At 35.6% G+C, this 17803-nt stretch overlaps 3 protein-coding genes across 4 annotated transcripts; 2 read left to right on the forward strand and 1 right to left on the reverse strand.

Annotated features, from left to right (window-relative positions):
- The first annotated feature begins 387 nt into the window (after positions 1-387).
- LOC143623321 (serine/threonine-protein kinase STY17-like) lies at positions 388-5196 on the forward strand. 2 transcript variants are annotated; one of them, XM_077094257.1, is made up of 5 exons: positions 480-509; positions 543-642; positions 1404-1721; positions 3418-4071; positions 4786-5195. In XM_077094257.1, the coding sequence occupies exons 2-5, from the start codon at positions 580-582 to the stop codon at positions 4969-4971; spliced, it is 1221 nt and encodes a 406-aa protein (XP_076950372.1). In that variant the 5' UTR covers positions 480-509; positions 543-579; the 3' UTR covers positions 4972-5195. The 2 variants fall into 2 exon arrangements, with proteins under 2 accessions (XP_076950371.1, XP_076950372.1); XM_077094256.1 differs by having other exon boundaries at positions 388-642; positions 4786-5196.
- A 954-nt stretch (positions 5197-6150) lies between these two features.
- On the reverse strand, positions 6151-8445 carry LOC143623343 (pentatricopeptide repeat-containing protein At1g03100, mitochondrial-like). Its single transcript, XM_077094277.1, has one exon. It carries the CDS (start codon positions 8443-8445, stop codon positions 6295-6297), a length of 2151 nt encoding a protein of 716 aa, XP_076950392.1. The 3' UTR covers positions 6151-6294.
- A 2189-nt stretch (positions 8446-10634) lies between these two features.
- LOC143623322 (NAD(P)H-quinone oxidoreductase subunit U, chloroplastic-like) lies at positions 10635-14790 on the forward strand. Its single transcript, XM_077094258.1, has 5 exons — positions 10635-11016; positions 11626-11687; positions 11764-11853; positions 11966-12118; positions 14664-14790. Exons 1-5 carry the CDS (start codon positions 10647-10649, stop codon positions 14757-14759), a joined length of 771 nt encoding a protein of 256 aa, XP_076950373.1. The 5' UTR covers positions 10635-10646; the 3' UTR covers positions 14760-14790.
- The last annotated feature ends 3013 nt before the right edge of the window (positions 14791-17803 follow it).

A 17803-nucleotide genomic window follows, 5' to 3' on the forward strand; every position in this document is an offset into this window, starting at 1 on the left:
GTACCCTACCCAAAACCTGAAAAAAACCCAATGGAACCAGTCAAAACACGGTCAAATACCCGACTATACCCGGAAGCATTACCCTGACCCGGTTTTGACTTTTGTTGACTATACCCGGTTCTAATTCCTGAGAATACCCGGTTTGTTCACCTCTACGCACAAATATGTTTTTACTCGTTACCAGTCAAATATTTAATTTTATTTTATTATATATATTTTATTAATATATTTTTATTTTGATTGATAATCTTGAAGCAACAATGAACACAACCCGGCTCAACAGTTAAGTTAGTCACATAGACATTGTGCACAAACATCAAAGCTAAAAACAAACCACCTTCATAACAATCTCCGTCTATTGCTGGCTTTAATGAAAGCACCACTTTTTTCCAAACCTTCACTTGACCATATAAACAACCACCGGACCAACTTAACCAGTTAGTTTCAAGTAAAACCGACATCATGAGTCGAGTACAACAACCTAAGACCACCCCGGTTACCACCAACATGTCTTCCACCCGTCAAGAAAACGCCACCAGAAGCTCTCGAAAAAAGTTTTGTAGGGCGTTTGGTGATTGCATGACTAAACCCAACATTGCGGCCTCACCACCTCGTCACTCAAGTCCCCGACTTGAGCTTCAGGTATTTTGTAAACATATGTTAAGGTGTTAACTACTTTTAGGTTCTAGTTAAGAAAACATTATTTGTGTTTCAACTTAGATATAACATGAGACACAACAGTATGTATTACACCTAAAGGAACATAGTTGTCTACTGAAAATTGATGCTTTATTATACAATCTTTAATGTGTATACCAATGTACAAAATAATGTTTGGCATTTGTTTGCTTATTTTCACACACTACATATACAAGTTCATTTGAATTCTTGATTTCAATGATCACAAAACTTAGGTCTTTGTTGTGTGCATAAGATCAGGGTAGTTAAACTCGCTGAGACACTCGTGAGCCGCTCGAGATTGGTTCACTAAAAGCTAGAATCAAGCCGAGCCTAAACACAAGCTCGTTTAATAAACAAGCCTGAGCTTCAATTACCGAACTCCATTAATCTCATGAGTCTAATCAAGCCTGTTGTTTATATGTATATTAGTATATAATAAAATTGTATTTCATATAACATATATACATCTAATACAAATAATTACATTTAAAAAAATCTCACGAACTGAGCTCAAGTCTTGCATATATAACTTAGCGAGCTGACTTTGAGCATAAAAACGCTAAAGATATATAAATATGATAAAAGTCGAGCTCAAGCAGCTTTAAAAAAATCTAATGAGCCGAGCTCAAGTTTTGAATATAGAGCTTAACGAGCTGACTGTGAGCTTGAAAACGCTCATTTACATGATAGTTTAGTAATTGGGTTATGAAATCATATTGAAGGTGGAAGAGTTGCATAGAGAAGTGAAGAAAGAGAAAGACCTAAAGTCTATGTACAAATTAAGGCTGGAAAGAACACAGGATTATCTTAAATATTGTTTGCAAATAGCACAAGACAATGGATTCTTGAACCTTATTCTTAACAAAAAGGACAACCCTCAACAATCATCATCCGTTTCGGTATCATCTCCGAGTCCCTCGTCAGTCATCATTCAAGCATCCATGGATCCTCAAACGCCAACGGTTGTTCCACAAAATACGGATCTTTTGGCTCTCGTTGAACAAGCCAAGAGTAACGGATGGTACATTCATCCACACGAGGTACGTATATAGACCCATCTAGCCTGGGCATTTTAATACGACACAAACCTAATATGAAAATTGCGAATGAGTTTAGTCTAAACGGGTTCGGTTATATTTAAGGTCGAACCCACAAACACACTTAGCACTAAATGGGGGTCTAATTGATGTGACGGGTTTCTGGGCTGACCCGTTTAACCCACTTATATTTATAATTTTTTAGAATTAATAACATAGATAGTCACCATTGATCTCTAAAAATGAATGGAGCTTAACCTTTTCCGTAAGTGCATGTGAAATGACCAAAATACCTTTAACGTTAATTAAAAAAAGGGATTTTTACATATTTCCCCTTAGTAAACACTATTAATTACATATATCCCCAAAGAAAAAAATCAATTACTTATTTCCCCTTTTCGTATTAAATTACCCATTTACCCCTTTTTTATAATTTAATTTACAATAGTCCATGCCCTAACACCGTCAACAGATTCTGGCTCTTTGTCCTCCGAGTCCGACACCACCTAGAACTCTCTCCGTTTTTCTCTTTAACCAATGCCACCACCAAATCCATCCAGCCACACCTAATTCTAGATCTTTTTTTCCACTGTGCGATGCAGTATCGCAGAATGGATTATGGATGAGAATGGTGCCATTAAGGACGACTTTGTGATTCACGAAAACAGTTTATGTGTTTGGTTATGTTCTTATCTTGTTTACTCTTTGCTACTGGTTTTGTTTACATCCACTGTAGTGTGTGATATTAATAAACTTTGATGGATTAGGCTAAATGAAATTTTGATATTGGGCACTTTTGCTTTGCGTTATATTTTGAACACACTGGAATCCCAGAAGCATTTCAATGTTTTTGTATTTCATGTTAAAAGCAATCAGTTATGTTAATCTTAACATTTTTCAGCTTAATTAATCTAACTATTACCAATTTCTTACTGTTAAATTGATTTGGGACCGGATTGTTTGATTCTTCATTCTTTATACTAGTTCTTCAATTTTGATAATTGAACCAAATTTACAGGCTATAAGTGAATGAGGAAATGAAAAAAAAATCTTTTGTTAAAAGTTTGGGTAAAATAATCATTTAATATGCTAATTTTAATGAAATGGACAAATATGTAATATATGTGGTTTAAGGAGGTGAAATATGTAATTGATTTTTTAGGGTTAGGTAAATATGTAATAAGGGAACTTAAGAAGGGGATATATGTAAATGCCCAAAAAAAATAATACATGGGCCATTTAAAAACAATTGGTCTAAAGTTGTAATTTTTAAAACTTGAAGACTAAATTTGCAATATGACCAAACTACAGGAACCATCCGTGTAATTAATTCTTTGTTTTTTCTTAAACATGTTTTATGTCATGACTTAATCTAATTAGGTAACCTATGATAAATTGGAAAGCTAGAAATAGATAAACCAGCATCAAAGTTTAATAGTTTAAACGTAATTGTTTTATACACACATATGTTTTTGGTTATAAGTTGATGTTTTAGTGAATTAATATGTAAAAGCAGGTTAAACGGGTTGTGCACATGTCAACTTGTAATGCGCGTGTTGTGTTTGGGCTCGCGTGTCTAACGCGATATTCTGGTTCTTGTCGGGTTCGACCCGCCACCCCTGGTGTAGCATGTTCAACTTCTTGACCCTCTTCCTTTTTAGCTAACTTTTCTAATATTATTATCACCTATCATATACAGATTGAACTCCACAAGAAAATAGCTCAAGGAAGTACAGCAGACATATACCAAGCAACATGGCGCGGTCTAGACGTTGCGGTGAAATGCATATTCCCTGATTTCTTTAACTTAAACGATTATGGAGTCAGCTTCTTCGCCCAAGAGGTCGAAACATTATCAAGACAACGTCACACCTACGTGCTCCAACTAATGGGTGCTTGCCTTGACCCACCTAACCACGGTTGGCTCGTTACCGAGTTCCTAAACATGACTTTAAAAGACTGGCTGCATGGCCCGGGTAAGAGGCGGAAAGAACGGGTCAACCCACTCCCCCCGTTTGACGAGCGGTTAGCCAAGGCGTTAGAGATCGCACAAGGGATGCAGTATTTACATGAACACAAACCGATGATTATTCATCGGGATTTGAAACCGAGTAACATATTTTTAGATGATGCGTGTCATGTGAGAGTTGCGGATTTTGGGCATGCTCGGTTTTTAACTAATGAAGAAAAGGCGTTTACAGGCGAAACAGGGACATATGTATACATGGCTCCGGAAGTGATCCGGAGCGAGCCGTATGATGAAAAATGTGACGTTTATAGTTTCGCGGTCATACTTAATGAGCTTCTAACGGGCGAATACCCCTACATCGAGACTGATTATGGTCCCTCCAAGGTTAACTAACTAAAACACACTACAAATAGGGTTGAAAACGAGTAGAGTCGAGCCATGGTGAGCTCGGGCGTGATTGGTTTACAGACTGAACCGAGCAAAATGTTGGGCTCGAGCTCGGCTCGTCAAAAGCTCGAGCTACCTCATTCAGTTATAAAGTTTTGAAGGTTTTTTTTACAAATACTGACATACATAAAAACAATATATAATACTTTTAACATAATGCAGAATATACAAACTATATGATTTATAATTTATGTATATTAAAATTTTGGGTTAATTACCAATCACTGTATTCTTTAGCACAACTCTTGGCGTCTATAAGCACATTGCAACTAAAACTCACATCAAAAATAAAGTTCCAAACTTATACTTTCGAGTTATATATTTACAAAAATTTGTATATATACATTAAAATTTGGGTTGTAATTAAACGAGCTAACGAACCTAATAAGTGAGCCAGTGAGCCCATCTTAACTTGGCTCGGACTCGCTCATTTACAAATAAGCCGTTTGGAGCAAGCCAACAAGTCCGGCTCACCTTGGCTTGGGTTCGATTCGTTTACAAACCAAGCCGGCTCAGGCTCTGCTCATTTACAAACAAGCCAATTTCGAGCTAGCTGTGAACTTTTTGAACGACCCTCCTAACTACACACCAGTTTGGTATTCACATAGGACTCATAACAGTTGGTGTGCATTTGTGTTTAATGATGAGCAGATTGCATTAGAAGTTGGTGAAGGGAAGATAAGGCCGGCACTCCCAAAGCATGAAGACAATATTGAAGATCTTATTGAACTGATTCAACTCTCGTGGGATGAAGACCCGGAATACAGACCGTCTTTTGCCACGATTACTAGTGGTCTGAAATTGATCTATAACAGACTCCATAGGCTTTCCCATTAATCTGTCCTAGAGGAATTCAATATGCGGTTTCAAAAATTTTGTACTTGTGTTTGACTCGGTTTCTTTAACAAAAAAATAGTTATGCTGTAATGTCAAAGATGATATAATGTAAGATTCAATAAATAATCATTAAGAAACCTAACCTGCATCAATAACTAGCGGTTTTGACCTGTTACCCAGCCTGCCTAACCTTTACATATTGGATTACCAGGTAACATACCATTGGCAATTCAGGGTGTAGAGTGTAATCGAGAAAGACTGCTCGTGAGCCACTCAAGACCGGCTCACTAAAAGCCCTTAAACAAGCTTGATTCTATATTGGATCTCATTTAACAATTGAGTAGAAGCCCAAGCTTCACTTATCAAGCCTAACATTCATATACTTTTTAACTAATATACAATTATGATATGCGCTTCTAGTTCCTAGGCCCTCGCTTCTTGAAGTTGACGACGCCTCTATTGGTATTGATGACGGATCAAGAACAATGATCATTTAAACCTTTACTATTTATTACTTTTTGAACTTTTGGTATTCATGTTTTGAACATTTTAGTATTAAAATTTTGGTACTTTACTTTTGAATATTTTGTTATTCAAGTTCTGGAATTACATGCGATTCTTGACTCTTTTAGAACTCTTGGTACTAAATGTTATATAACAGTTTTTGTTATTTTATGTGAAGAATAGTATTATTTTTCTAATACATAATAAATTTCAAATATTTTTTTATTTAAGTGCGCTTTTTTTTTGTTAGGCCCTCACTTTCTTTTTTCACCTAATGCCTTTGATAACTATGATAATAACTAAATAATAAATACATAATAAATTTCAAATATATTTTATTTAAGTGTGCTTTTTTTTGTTAGGCCCTCGCATTTTTTTTTTTTTTTTTGCGCCTAACGCCTTTGATAACTATGATAATAACTAAATAATAAATGCTACTCATGAGCCAAGCTTGAGCACAGCTTGTATACACCCCTAATACCAATCAACATCTCTTAAAAACAGATAAACAATATGATGAAATAGATAAACTAGAAAACAGAACCATGCTTTGTTATGAATGATAGAAATGGTTTTGACAATTAAGATCAGAATAATCTAAAAGAGTCACCCAGCCCCATCTCCCCCCCCCCCCCCCCCCCCCCCACACACACACATTTCCCTACAAAATCCACTTTATACTGTAAAATAAATAATAGAAAATCATATTTATGACTACATGAGGTCTACAAACACATACCAGGCTATCATATCCAAATCTTTAATTGGATTGTGCAAGGTCCAGATGATCCATGGTCAAAAAATAAGCGCAAATACTCCTCAAAACAACCCGACCCATTTCTTAAAGGTCAATGCAGCTTCCCTCCTGTTTAACTGTGACTCTGTCTGAACCTTGGGAGCCTTCCCTTTACAAAATGTCTTATGATACTTCAGAAAAAGCGTTCGGTATTTATACTTATCCACAAACATTTTTCCCTTTTCCATCATCTCCACAACTTCATTAGCCCGAATAAAAAAACCGCCCCTGACAAACGTATAAAGCACGGAATCCAACAACTCTTGATCAAACTTCATTCCATGATAAAAAGCAAGAACCTTCATCTCACCCCAAAGTTCAGTAACCTCGGTATACTTCCCGCCAACTGCAGCATAACCCGTCACTAACGAATGAAACGTTTGAGCATTCGGGGCATGCCCTAAACTTCTCATCTTTTTAAGAGCCTTTTCCGCATCTTGCATTAACCGTTTCCTACAGAAAAAGTGGATCACGTTGTTCCAATCATGAACGCCACAGTCAACGGGTTGACCGTCTTTGATTTCCTGCAAAAGTTTCGCCATTAACTTAGCCTCACCACTTCCGACACACCCGTTGACCAGATTCTCAAACTCTTGTTGACCCGATTTCTCTAGTTTAGCTTCTTTCATTTCTTTAAACAGATTTAAAGCCCCTTGAGTATCTTTATCGACCACACGGGACTGGATCATTGCCTCGTAGGAGCTTGCGTCTAGCTGGACCCCGGCTCTACGTGCATCTTTAACGAGTGATTTGACTTCTGCTGTCCTGTTTTCTTTACAATACGCCTTTAGAAGAGATGAATACACGGAAGATCCTGTTTTGACACCACACATGCGCATCTCGTCAAGAAGATCGTGTGCCTGATCCAACCACTTAAGAGAAATGCATGTATTGATTACTTGAACCAAAGGCGAGCTATCGGGTGAAACGGGCGAATCTTCTTTTTCCACCTTGACTAGAAACTCAACGAGCTCCTTTGTTTTATTAGATTCCAAGTAACCTTTCACTAGTTTCACAAATATCGTATCTGTCGGTTTGAGAATGCCACGTTCGGTTGTGACAAGTTCTAATCGTGTTTGAAACTTTGTTATTAACATATTAAGTAGCTCTTTAGCCTCTGCTTCAAGTTTTACAAACTTCCGGTCAAGACAAAAGTCTTCATAATTCAACACATCCGTTGACTTTTCATCGGTCAAACTCTTTTGAGACTCTACTTTGTCTGTTTTTTTAACATCATACATAAAAGTGGACAACCCAAGAGAATTTTGAGCTTTTTTCACCTTTCGAATCATTTCAATCACCATACACGATGCAGAATCCAAATCACCAAATTTCAAATGACAAGAAAGCAAACAATTATAAAACTCACTAAACTGACTATCACTCAAATCATGTGCTTCATCAACATATCTCTTAAGTTTTCTAAGCTCTTCGCGTCTTCCATTCCGTTCATGCAAATGACCCATCAGGATCAACAACGTAACATCAGTTTTCACACCGATTCGCGGTATCATATCCAAAATCTCCTCTGCTTTCCTATTAATATCAAAAAGAAGACAACCCGCCAAAGCAATGTTGACAGCGGTTGTGTTAGGCTTCATAGCAATCAAAAGTTGATTACTTTTCTTGCGCGGGTCCACTCTCCCGTCTTGAAACATAAAACCAATCTCGAGCGCCAGCTCAGCAGCCAGGTAAGCACCAGGAGAACTTTGTGACATGTAACCTAATATTGCAGCCCAAGAATTCACCGGTGGAAACTGCTCGGTTTCCACCAGTTTTCTCAAAACAGTCGCTGCATTCACAACCGAACCGTGTTTCGCAAGACATAATGAAAGATATATCAAAGTCTCCTTTTCTAGTAAGTTTTGTTTATTATTATTAATGGCTTTTTCCACTAGATCATACGCCCGATCGAGCCATTCACGCTCTAGACTTTGCGCAAAAGTTGCAATAACTTTGTTGACAATCGACTTTCTCGGAAAACCGTCCATGTTCATGTGCTGTTCGTTTAATTGCCATGCATCGGTAAGCCGGTATTCGTCGAGTGCGGTTTGTAATTGCTCACTTAGCTTACCGGGGTCTCTAGCTTGAACCAGGATTGAAAAAGAATGACACGGGTGGGGTGCAAAAAGACTGATTTTGGGTTGCATACCTACTGCTTGATGAAATGCCATAGTGAAATCTTGGTATTCTAGCACCCGGGTTGTCCGGTATCTTTGTATTCTAGCAGTACACACAAGGTTTAAGCTGCAATATCTAAGTATCCTTAGTAACATTATGTATTAAAGTTATAATACTCTCAGGGGAATTTCGTCGAACACTTGGTGGGTGAGAAGAAAACTACTGAATTAAGGAAAGACTAAATGAAATTGGATAATTGGGGTTTGCGGGTAATGATTAATGTGGGTTTGGTTTACTGAATTTGAATGGGAAAATGGGAGACGTGTTCGTACGATGGTGAAATCGTTTGGCGGCAGAACAAACTGATACTCTGATATAAGTTTTGAATTTTTAGTTATTTATTTGTTAGGCTGTATGATACGGTGAGGGTCTTCGAAAGCCCCTCCACGGTGCCACGTCAATGACACGTCATTGTCTCGTAAAAAACGGGGCATCGAAGCCCGTCCCGCTATGGTTAATGCCCATTGGGCACCCCAATATATATGTATATATATAGATATATATGTGTGTATGTGAGAGAGGAGAGAGAGCCCCTTCCGCGCCTCCATCAACGGCGCCCCATGGTGGTGTTCCGGGCCCTCATCATCCCATCCACCACGCCCATAGTGCATAGTCTTAAGGTTTTAATAATAAGAAGAATTTGGATTTTTAATCAATCATATGAATTTATTTATTTTTCCAACAGGCAACTTTATTAAAACGAACACCACTAGCAAGACGTTAAAAGACCGTACTATCAACAAAACACAATTGGAAAACAAAATTACACCCATCTATCTGTTCGCGTCAATAACTTAAACGAAAGACTTGTTTTATATTCTAAGATAATCTAGCGATTTAATGTTCTTCTCCACCTCGGTGGCCATCTAATTTCTTTCGGAAAAGCGGACTCGTTCTATGCATTCCAAAAGCATCAACAAGCTATCATGATAATACCATTCAACACCTTTTTCATCTTCTTCTTCTTCTTCTTCTTTTTTTTCCTAAGCGGAGCCGATGTGTGTAACGTAAGTCCTGAACCGAAAAGACGTAAATCAGAGAAATCTTGCACCATGAGCTAATCATATTCCACACCGACTTTGCAAATTGACATTATGTGAAAATATGAATAGAATTTTCAGGACTAAGTAACTATGTTGTACACTTTATAAAGTATAAAAGTAGAATATATGATTTTATTGTTGGATTTCAAATGCGTTGATTCGATTGCTTTGGTTTTAGGTGTTACGGGTGGATATTATTGTCGGAGTTCAAATGTGTTGAGCTTAAGCATTGATCATGGATTTTTAATCAATAACAATAAGAATTTGGATTTTTAATCAATCATATTCATACGAATTTAGAGGGTCTTTGGTACTCTTTATTTTTGTCTCCTAACTCATGAAAAGTTAAAAAAGTGTTTGGGATTGCTTAATATATGAGTGAAAAAGTTCCATAAATCACAAGATTGATAAGTCATAATGAGGTAAAAATAAAGAATCCCAAACACCCATGTTTGAATTGAGTTTGAAACACCTCGCCACTAGCAAGACGCTAGAGGACCGTACGACCAACAAAACACAATTGAAAAACAAAATTACATCCATCCGTTCACGTCAAGTACTTAAATGAAGACCTATTTTATATCCAAAGTTACCTTAGCGGTTTAATGTTCTTCACCACCATGAAGGCCGTCTAATAATTTTTTATTTTTTTTTTGGAAAAACCGAATGTTCCGTGCATTCCAAAAGCACCAACAAGCTATGATGATAAGACCATTCAACACGTTTTTCTTTTTTTTTTTTTTTTTTTTGTACCAACAAGTATATATTTTGGTTATTTTCTATAAACATTCTAAATAAAGTGGCTAAAAGCTAATTAACATTTCTATAAAATTAAAGTAGGAACACGGAACATATACTTCGATTGTCTTAAAATTGTGTTAAAATTGTGTTATATAAATGCATGTTTAATTTAAATTTAATTATAAACACAACATAAATAGGCGTGAAAAAAAAAAGCGAAAAGCTTCAAACCGCCGTTGAAGGTGGCGTGTAAAAACAGAAAAAAACTCGCCTTTGCCGGGGATCGAACCAGGGTCACCCACGTGACAGGCGGGAATACTTACCACTATACTACAACGACAACTTTTGACAACATCTATTATGTTATTAAATTAACCATACAACGTATACCAGTAAAACAACTAGTGGTCATGTTTTGTTGCGTTATCTATTGCTTTTGGATTTACATGACACCCGCCAAAACCAGAACCTCATCAACCACCACAACGGAAATCTTCAACCAACTCACAACCACCATGGCTACTCCAGCAACCACCACCACCTTTGCTACTACCTGTCTCCGCCGCCATCATCTTCCTGTCGTAACGGCTTTCTCCAACAATTCAATAACCTTTGCTACAAAACAAGTTGTTAGATTTAATATTCGGAGTTCCACCGAGGATGCATCATCATCATCATCTCCGGTGGTTGAGCAGACGGAGGAAAGCTCGATTGAAGTACCGCAGGGACCTCAGTCTTTGATCTCCGCTCTTAACGTCGAAAAAGCTCTTCGTGGCATTGGTATTTCTTTTGCTTTGTTTAATTTGTTTGTAAGGCTGCAAACATGAATTGAACCAAACAAGGCCTTGTTAATATTCGTCCATTAAGCTTTTATCGGAAAAACAAACAAGCGGCTAGCTAACTCAAACGAAATTTTTTGTTTTATGTTCGTTCCTTAACTTGTTCGTGAACGGTTCATATTTGATTTCCTAACCAAGAATGGTCAGTGCCAACAATCAAGTTTCCGTTGGTGTTATTTTTTTAACATTCATTTTCATATATTAACTTCACATATAAATTAATCAGATAATACTCATATATATTTTTTTCTTATATTTGCTTAAATCTATATGATATGATTAGACTAGTTATTAAAAAGTATTAAAACAAATGAACAAACATTAACAAACTTAAGCGGACACATTATCGAATGTTCACAAAAATTAAACAAACATGACCTTTGTTCGTGTTCGTTCATTTAGTTAATCGAAAGAAATTCCTTGTTCATGCTCATTTGTTTCTTAAACGAACGAACTTCCTGCCGAACAGTTCACGAAAAGTGAAATTTAATCCGTTTCGAGACATCCAATGAGTTGCAGATGATTAATGATGATTATATTTAGTGTGCAGCCATTACAGATGTAGATCACTATGGCATTCTAGGTCTAAAAAAGGGATGTTCATATGAACAGGTTAGTTAGTTAATTAGCATCTTCCCTCATTCAATTTCAATGTTAATTTAAATTTGACTTCTGGATCATAATCTAGGTTAAGCCTGCATATAATTTAAAGATTGAAGAGGTAATGAACCAAGGGCTGGAACAAGAGGAGTTAACCAAGCAGCTTGATCAATTGAAAGTTAGTATGATGATGATAATAATAATAATAATAATAATAATAATAATAATAATAATAATAATAAGTATAGTTTATGCACACTTATAAAATGTGTTCCATTTATGTGTTTTAGGAGTCATATTCAATCTTATCATCTGTGGAAGAAAGAAGGCTGTATGACTGGAGCTTGGCTAGGAATGACAACCCGGATCGATACGCTTGGCCTTTCGAGGTTGATATTACTCAAACAGAAACCGCAAATTCACCTGAGACGCCTCCACCGCAGGTAGTCTATGAACTCATTGTTTGTTTCTACATATTTAGTTAAGAATGGGTTAATAACGGTGTTGTTTAATCTCACACGGGGTAATTGAGTCGATGTTGGTGTTGTTTAATCTCAAATGGGTCAAATTAAATGTATTAGGTCAAATTGGGTTCATCTGGCTAAACGGGTCAAAGGCTAAATGCGTCAAGTTGGGTTCATCAGGCTAAATGGATCAAACTGGGTTCATCAATTCAAGATAAGAGGGGATAAGACGGGTCAAACACTCATCTGGCTAAACAGGTCAAATGAAATATATCGATTAAAGTCAAACTTGGTTCCTCAGGCTAAAAGGGTCAAACTTGGTTCCTCAGGCTAAAAGGGTCAAACTCGGTTTATCATGTTAAATAGGTTGAAATACACCTAAAATGCATTTTTAGTAAGGGGAAAGTGAATACAGTGCTGTTATGCGTACAACCTTACACGAAAAACCTATCAAAACTACATAATTTTGACCACACCCCCCATCATTTAACTAAAATACCTTCCCCTTTTATAAATCTTTATTTATTAATTTTGAATTTGGAAAACAATTGCCTGCAATCTTAATTGAATCATTTAGTTCTCAAGCTTTGGATCTAGTTCGTTCTCTTGGATTAATTTATATTTTTTTCTTTTGAATTTTAATATTAATTAAGTTATATAAATGAAAAATAAAATTTAACAAATAAAAACAGAAAAACCTCATTGAAAACGTGCAAAATTTCATATTAAATCAGTGAGATGTAAATCTTTGGATTATGTAAGTTTTTTTTCTTTCAAAGTTTAAGTTCTGTATCATTCTTAATGTTGTCACACAAAAGCTTCAATTATTAAAGAGAAATAAATAAATGAAAACCCTAAATAAATTCATACAAATAAAAAAAAATTCATCTTGAAAACCTGCAAAACTTTTGTTTCCAAATCATAATAGCTATAAATTAATTCATCTCTGAAAACCTTCTCTAAAATTATAATCAAAGGAGTTGACTCTTTTCACCTTCTATAGCGGTCGAGTGGTTAGTAAAGCCATGAAATTATTGTAAATATGGAATGTAGTTTAATTAAATAATGTTTTTAATCAAAACTACGTAGTTTTGATAGGTTTTTCATGTAAGGTTACACGCCTAACAGCTTCGTATTCACTTTCCCCTTTTAGTAAATATAGTTTTTTAAATCACTTTAGTCAAACATTTAAAAGATATAAAAGTTTGTTTTTAGCCATAGTTACCTTTCTTAGAGCATTCTCAACCGATCTCCTATCCACATCTCTATAATTATACTAAAAAACACTGCATTTATCTCTCTTGTTTAATTAAATAATATTTTTTTGTACTTTAATTATTACAGTTTTCTCTCTCCACCCTATTATTTACAAAAAAAATCACTACATTTTCCTCAAATTTACAAAAAATCACTAGCTTTTCTCTCTTCACCCTATAATTTACATTCACAATTACTCAAAACCTTACCTTATAATTTTCAAACTCTTCTCACAAAATTTTGGGAGATCGGATGAGAAAGCTCTAAGAGCATTCTCAACACATCCTCCATACTCATCTCTATAATTACACTAAAAAACACTACATTTCTATCTACTATTTTTAAATAATATTTTTTTATATTTTTATCATTACAGTTTTTTCTCTCCACCCTATAATTTAGAAAAAATCACAACATTTTCCCCAAATTTACAAAAAAATCACTACATTTCTCTCTCCACCCTATAATTTATACTCACAACCATTCAAAACCCCACCCTATAATTTACAAACTTCCCTCACAAAAATTTTGGGGATAGAATAAGAATGCTCTTAAAGTAGAAAACAAAACGCGTTTGTGGGTGAACCCACCTCACCTATCCCAAACGCATTTTAACCCATTGCACCGTTAGTCGAATATTTTTTAAATATCACTTGAGCTACTTTTCTTATACTAAAAGAAAAGATAAGAAAATTTTTCTTGTTTCATTCTTGAGTTTTTTTATTAAATGAAAAGAAAGAGAATGGAAAAAAAAGTTAGGCCTTTTTTCCTTCAAAACTTTCCTGTCAAATATGGCTGGATTGTGAAGGAAAAGTTTATTTATTACTAATTTACCCATCTTTTCCTTTCTATTTAACTCAAAAATGAGGACATAATTGTAAAGTTACAATTTTTTTTCTTATCTTTTTCTTTCTATCTAACTCAAGAATATAATTAACACTTTCTTTTCTTTTCTTTTCTTTTAACTTGAAAATACCTTTTAAGCATATAATTTCTTTTCTTTTCTTCCCTTATCCAGTTTTATCATTTCTTTTCCTTGTAGTTTAAACCCGAGAATGCAGTGTAAATCGAAGAATACGAATCATAGTTACGTTTTTAAAGGCGCGAAATAACGTGTTTGTGGGTCAGTCGACCCAAACTGACCTAATCCGAATGTTTTTTAACTTGCAACCCCATTCGTGATACCTTCTCTCAAATGTAGGAAGTAACTTGTGCCTAATTAATGTAGGAAGTAACTTGTGCCTAATTGGTTGTTATTGTGTTACAGGAGCCTGAAAATACTGAGCCAACAAGACTTGTGGGATACTTTCTGCTCACATGGATAATCCTATCCCTCACATTGTCCGTTGTTTTTAACCGCTAAGTTGGTCACAATTTGGGAAAATGGTAACAAAATATTCATTAACATGTTATGATAACAAGTCTTTCATTTATTTTCTTGGCTGTAATTAAAAAATATATATAAATAGTCATGCAATCTATAACATTTTGATTTTTATCATTTAATGGGTTCACAGGATATGAGTGTTAAGATGTTTTGAGGTAGTCTTTTACTCGTATCATTTAAAAAACAAATAGTTTTTTTTTTTAAAGCAAGTTTCAATTGTCTCGTCTCACCCTCGATCATTGATGAAAAAATCTGTTAATGATCTGCTAATGAAAGTAGGACTTCTCGGTACTTTGTTGTGAGGTTTCATGTGGAAACCGGAAGTGGGTAAAGATTTTATAGGCACGCTACCGACAGATCACTTATGGGGGGAAGTATCACCAATGGACCTTTCACATGCAGATATTACCAGTGGATCCTAAATGACATTACCTGTAATGGATATTTTACTGACAAATCACTTAGGGCTTTGTCCGTTGATGATAAATATCTTTATTATAAACATAATAAATGTTGATAATTTTCATGTAAATCAAAAAGAAACGTTTCAAATAAATAAATGATTATACAATCTATTAAATAAAGATATCTATAATGTCACGTTTCCTCTTCATCCGATTGAAGTTTTGAAAGAAAGTTTTTCAGACCTCATCGACCTAAATTCTTATTTTTCTTCATTCTCATATAAATCCATATTTATATGAAACTGGTTAAAACCGAACCAAACTGGCAAACAATAACCGATATGAAACTGAACAAATGTTTTCTACATAAAAACCAGAGCTAGTTTAAGCAAAAACAAAGTTTTGACATTTGTTGACCCAACTTGGTACCGGTTTAGAGCTGGAACCGGAACCTTAGAATCGTGTTGCAACTCAAGTTCGCCATGATTCTTGGCCTACACCAATGTGACTACAAAACTAATGATATCGACTCCTATTTCATGAAACTGAAGGTAATGATTTTATAGGGCTGGCAGTTTGTATCCTAGCGTGTTTAACAGGTTAGAGGCAACACGATTAACATAAGTAGCAAACATGAAAACAACTCGTTTAACACTTGACTTTGGTGGTTTGAGCATGACAGTTATACAACTTATGTATCAAAATGAGAAATAACCTCCTAATTTTAATTATTTTTTAAAAAGTACGAAATCGGATAGCGCATTTTTTTGCTAATACGTGGAGTTCACTAATGTAAGGTGATGAGTTAAGTATAACTCGATGATTAGCATTTGTAAACTGAAATTGAGATTAGAGTCTTTTGTTTTGGGGGAACTAATGAGTAATGAGTGTATATTTGGGTTAATTTGGTAAACATGAAGCCCGTAAACAATACGAATTGGGGCTCCGGTAACGCTAGTTTGCTCTTATGACTATGAGTAGTTTGGCCTGGTCTGGCAACCCATTTATGTATGGGCTGGGCTTAACAATTAAAAATACACACATGTGATATATGTGTATACATACACTTATAGAAGTGAGCAAACCGTTTTTTTTTCTCCAAAAATCGAAATCGGATAGGAACCGAATACTATTTCATCGGGTACAGCTGGAACCAGGTTACCCAGAAACCAGATAGGAGTCGGGCCCGCGTTCAAGGGGTATGGATGGATACCCACTAGGACCAATCAAGGTCGGGGTCGGGCATGGGTCATACTTGAAAACCGCATTACACCGTTTTTTTAAATAAATAAATAAATCGAAATAAATGCTTGGGATCGGTTTCTAACGGCAATATAGCCATAAATGACTGTTTAAAACCGAGGTTTGATCAATTTAAACCCCAAACATATTATAATCAGGTATTCAAGGTTTAACTTTGATTACGCCACTTCTTTAACTCTCAAAAGCTCTCTTAAAGGCAAAACCGCCAAAACTTCTAGAGTTCTCAAGTATCATTCACAATAACAAACAACGAAGGAGTTGTTTTTATACTCAAAACCAAAAGAAAACTGGAGATTTGGTCCCACTACAACTTGTGTCTTATGCCGGATAACAGGGGGTGGCTCGTTGCAAGTATCGTGAGAAGTTTCTCAAAGTCGTGGCCACCTCAAGTCTCAAAAAGCATGCAATTTTGTCTTGTCCGGGCAAAAAGGCTAAAATGGAAGGAGAATCGTCCGGGTCCATAGCCAACTGAAATCAAAACTAATCATAGAGGAAAATGTAGATGGCGAACGGTGTTTGTCATTTTACTTTTTTATTTTAAACATGGTTGTCGTTGAAAAATAAAATGTTTGTCACTGTGAAGTAAAATGGTTGTTTATTAATTTAATATTTCTTAAATTTAATTTAATGCAGAAAATTATTTTATAAAATAAATTCGACCGTTTGCAACGACTATAAATTCGACAGTTGTTAATGACTATAAATCTGACCGTTGGTCATGGCTATAAATCCAACCGTTGAGCTATCCATCATGCATAAGCGATCATTCTTTAGGAAAATGCGCATCTCTAGCGACTTCAGGGTGATTTTTCTTTTTCGTAACGATAATACCCTACCCCTGAGAGTAAAACACATTCTGAAGCTACCGTAGAAGCTCGGGCGGCTAGTAAATTACGGGCCATAGCGGATAGAATCAGAAATTTTCTTCCTTTCCTTTCCTTTCCACTAAGCCAAAATATTAAAATCGTGATATTATTCGGCCAGAACTGTGGCTACAAAAAGTTTGCTCCACAATACTGACCGGGTTCACTTGTTTGGGGGTGCTACCCCCTTGTCGTTCAATCGTTGAATCACAAATAAAATTCAATATAGTCAAAAGCGGGTCCTTATACCGCTATTTGAGTTCGTATCCCGCATAATATTTACTTGTGTTGGAGGCCCTTTTACTTTTAATTAATGATCATAAATTTGATACAAATTGTCAGTTTAGGCATACTTCGCTTCAGTCGACAATTTTGGGTCGATCTCATACATATCCAAGTTGTCATATATTTCGGATATCAATGCTTCAACCTGATACTATTTATAAATGGGGTTTAAAGCGGCTACACATGTAAAAGTAGGCCGTAGTTG

The sequence above is a fragment of the Bidens hawaiensis genome, unplaced genomic scaffold (assembly GCF_021521415.1).
Source record: "Bidens hawaiensis isolate Kalapana, Puna unplaced genomic scaffold, B.hawaiensis_p1.1 tig00003378_1, whole genome shotgun sequence".
Lineage (NCBI taxonomy): Eukaryota > Viridiplantae > Streptophyta > Magnoliopsida > Asterales > Asteraceae > Bidens > Bidens hawaiensis.

Bases quoted from the DNA above. Each gene is read 5' to 3' on its own strand.
- LOC143623322 (XM_077094258.1), top strand. From the start codon at position 10,647: ATGTTTTGTTGCGTTATCTATTGCTTTTGGATTTACATGACACCCGCC. The intron at 11,017-11,625 runs GTATTTCTTTTG...TTTAGTGTGCAG, and splicing joins AAAAGCTCTTCGTGGCATTG to CCATTACAGATGTAGATCAC. The intron at 11,854-11,965 runs GTTAGTATGATG...TATGTGTTTTAG, and splicing joins AGCAGCTTGATCAATTGAAA to GAGTCATATTCAATCTTATC.
- LOC143623343 (XM_077094277.1), bottom strand. From the start codon at position 8,445: ATGGCATTTCATCAAGCAGTAGGTATGCAACCCAAAATCAGTCTTTTT.
- LOC143623321 (XM_077094256.1), top strand. From the start codon at position 463: ATGAGTCGAGTACAACAACCTAAGACCACCCCGGTTACCACCAACATG. The intron at 643-1,403 runs GTATTTTGTAAA...ATCATATTGAAG, and splicing joins GTCCCCGACTTGAGCTTCAG to GTGGAAGAGTTGCATAGAGA. The intron at 4,072-4,785 runs GTTAACTAACTA...AATGATGAGCAG, and splicing joins CTGATTATGGTCCCTCCAAG to ATTGCATTAGAAGTTGGTGA.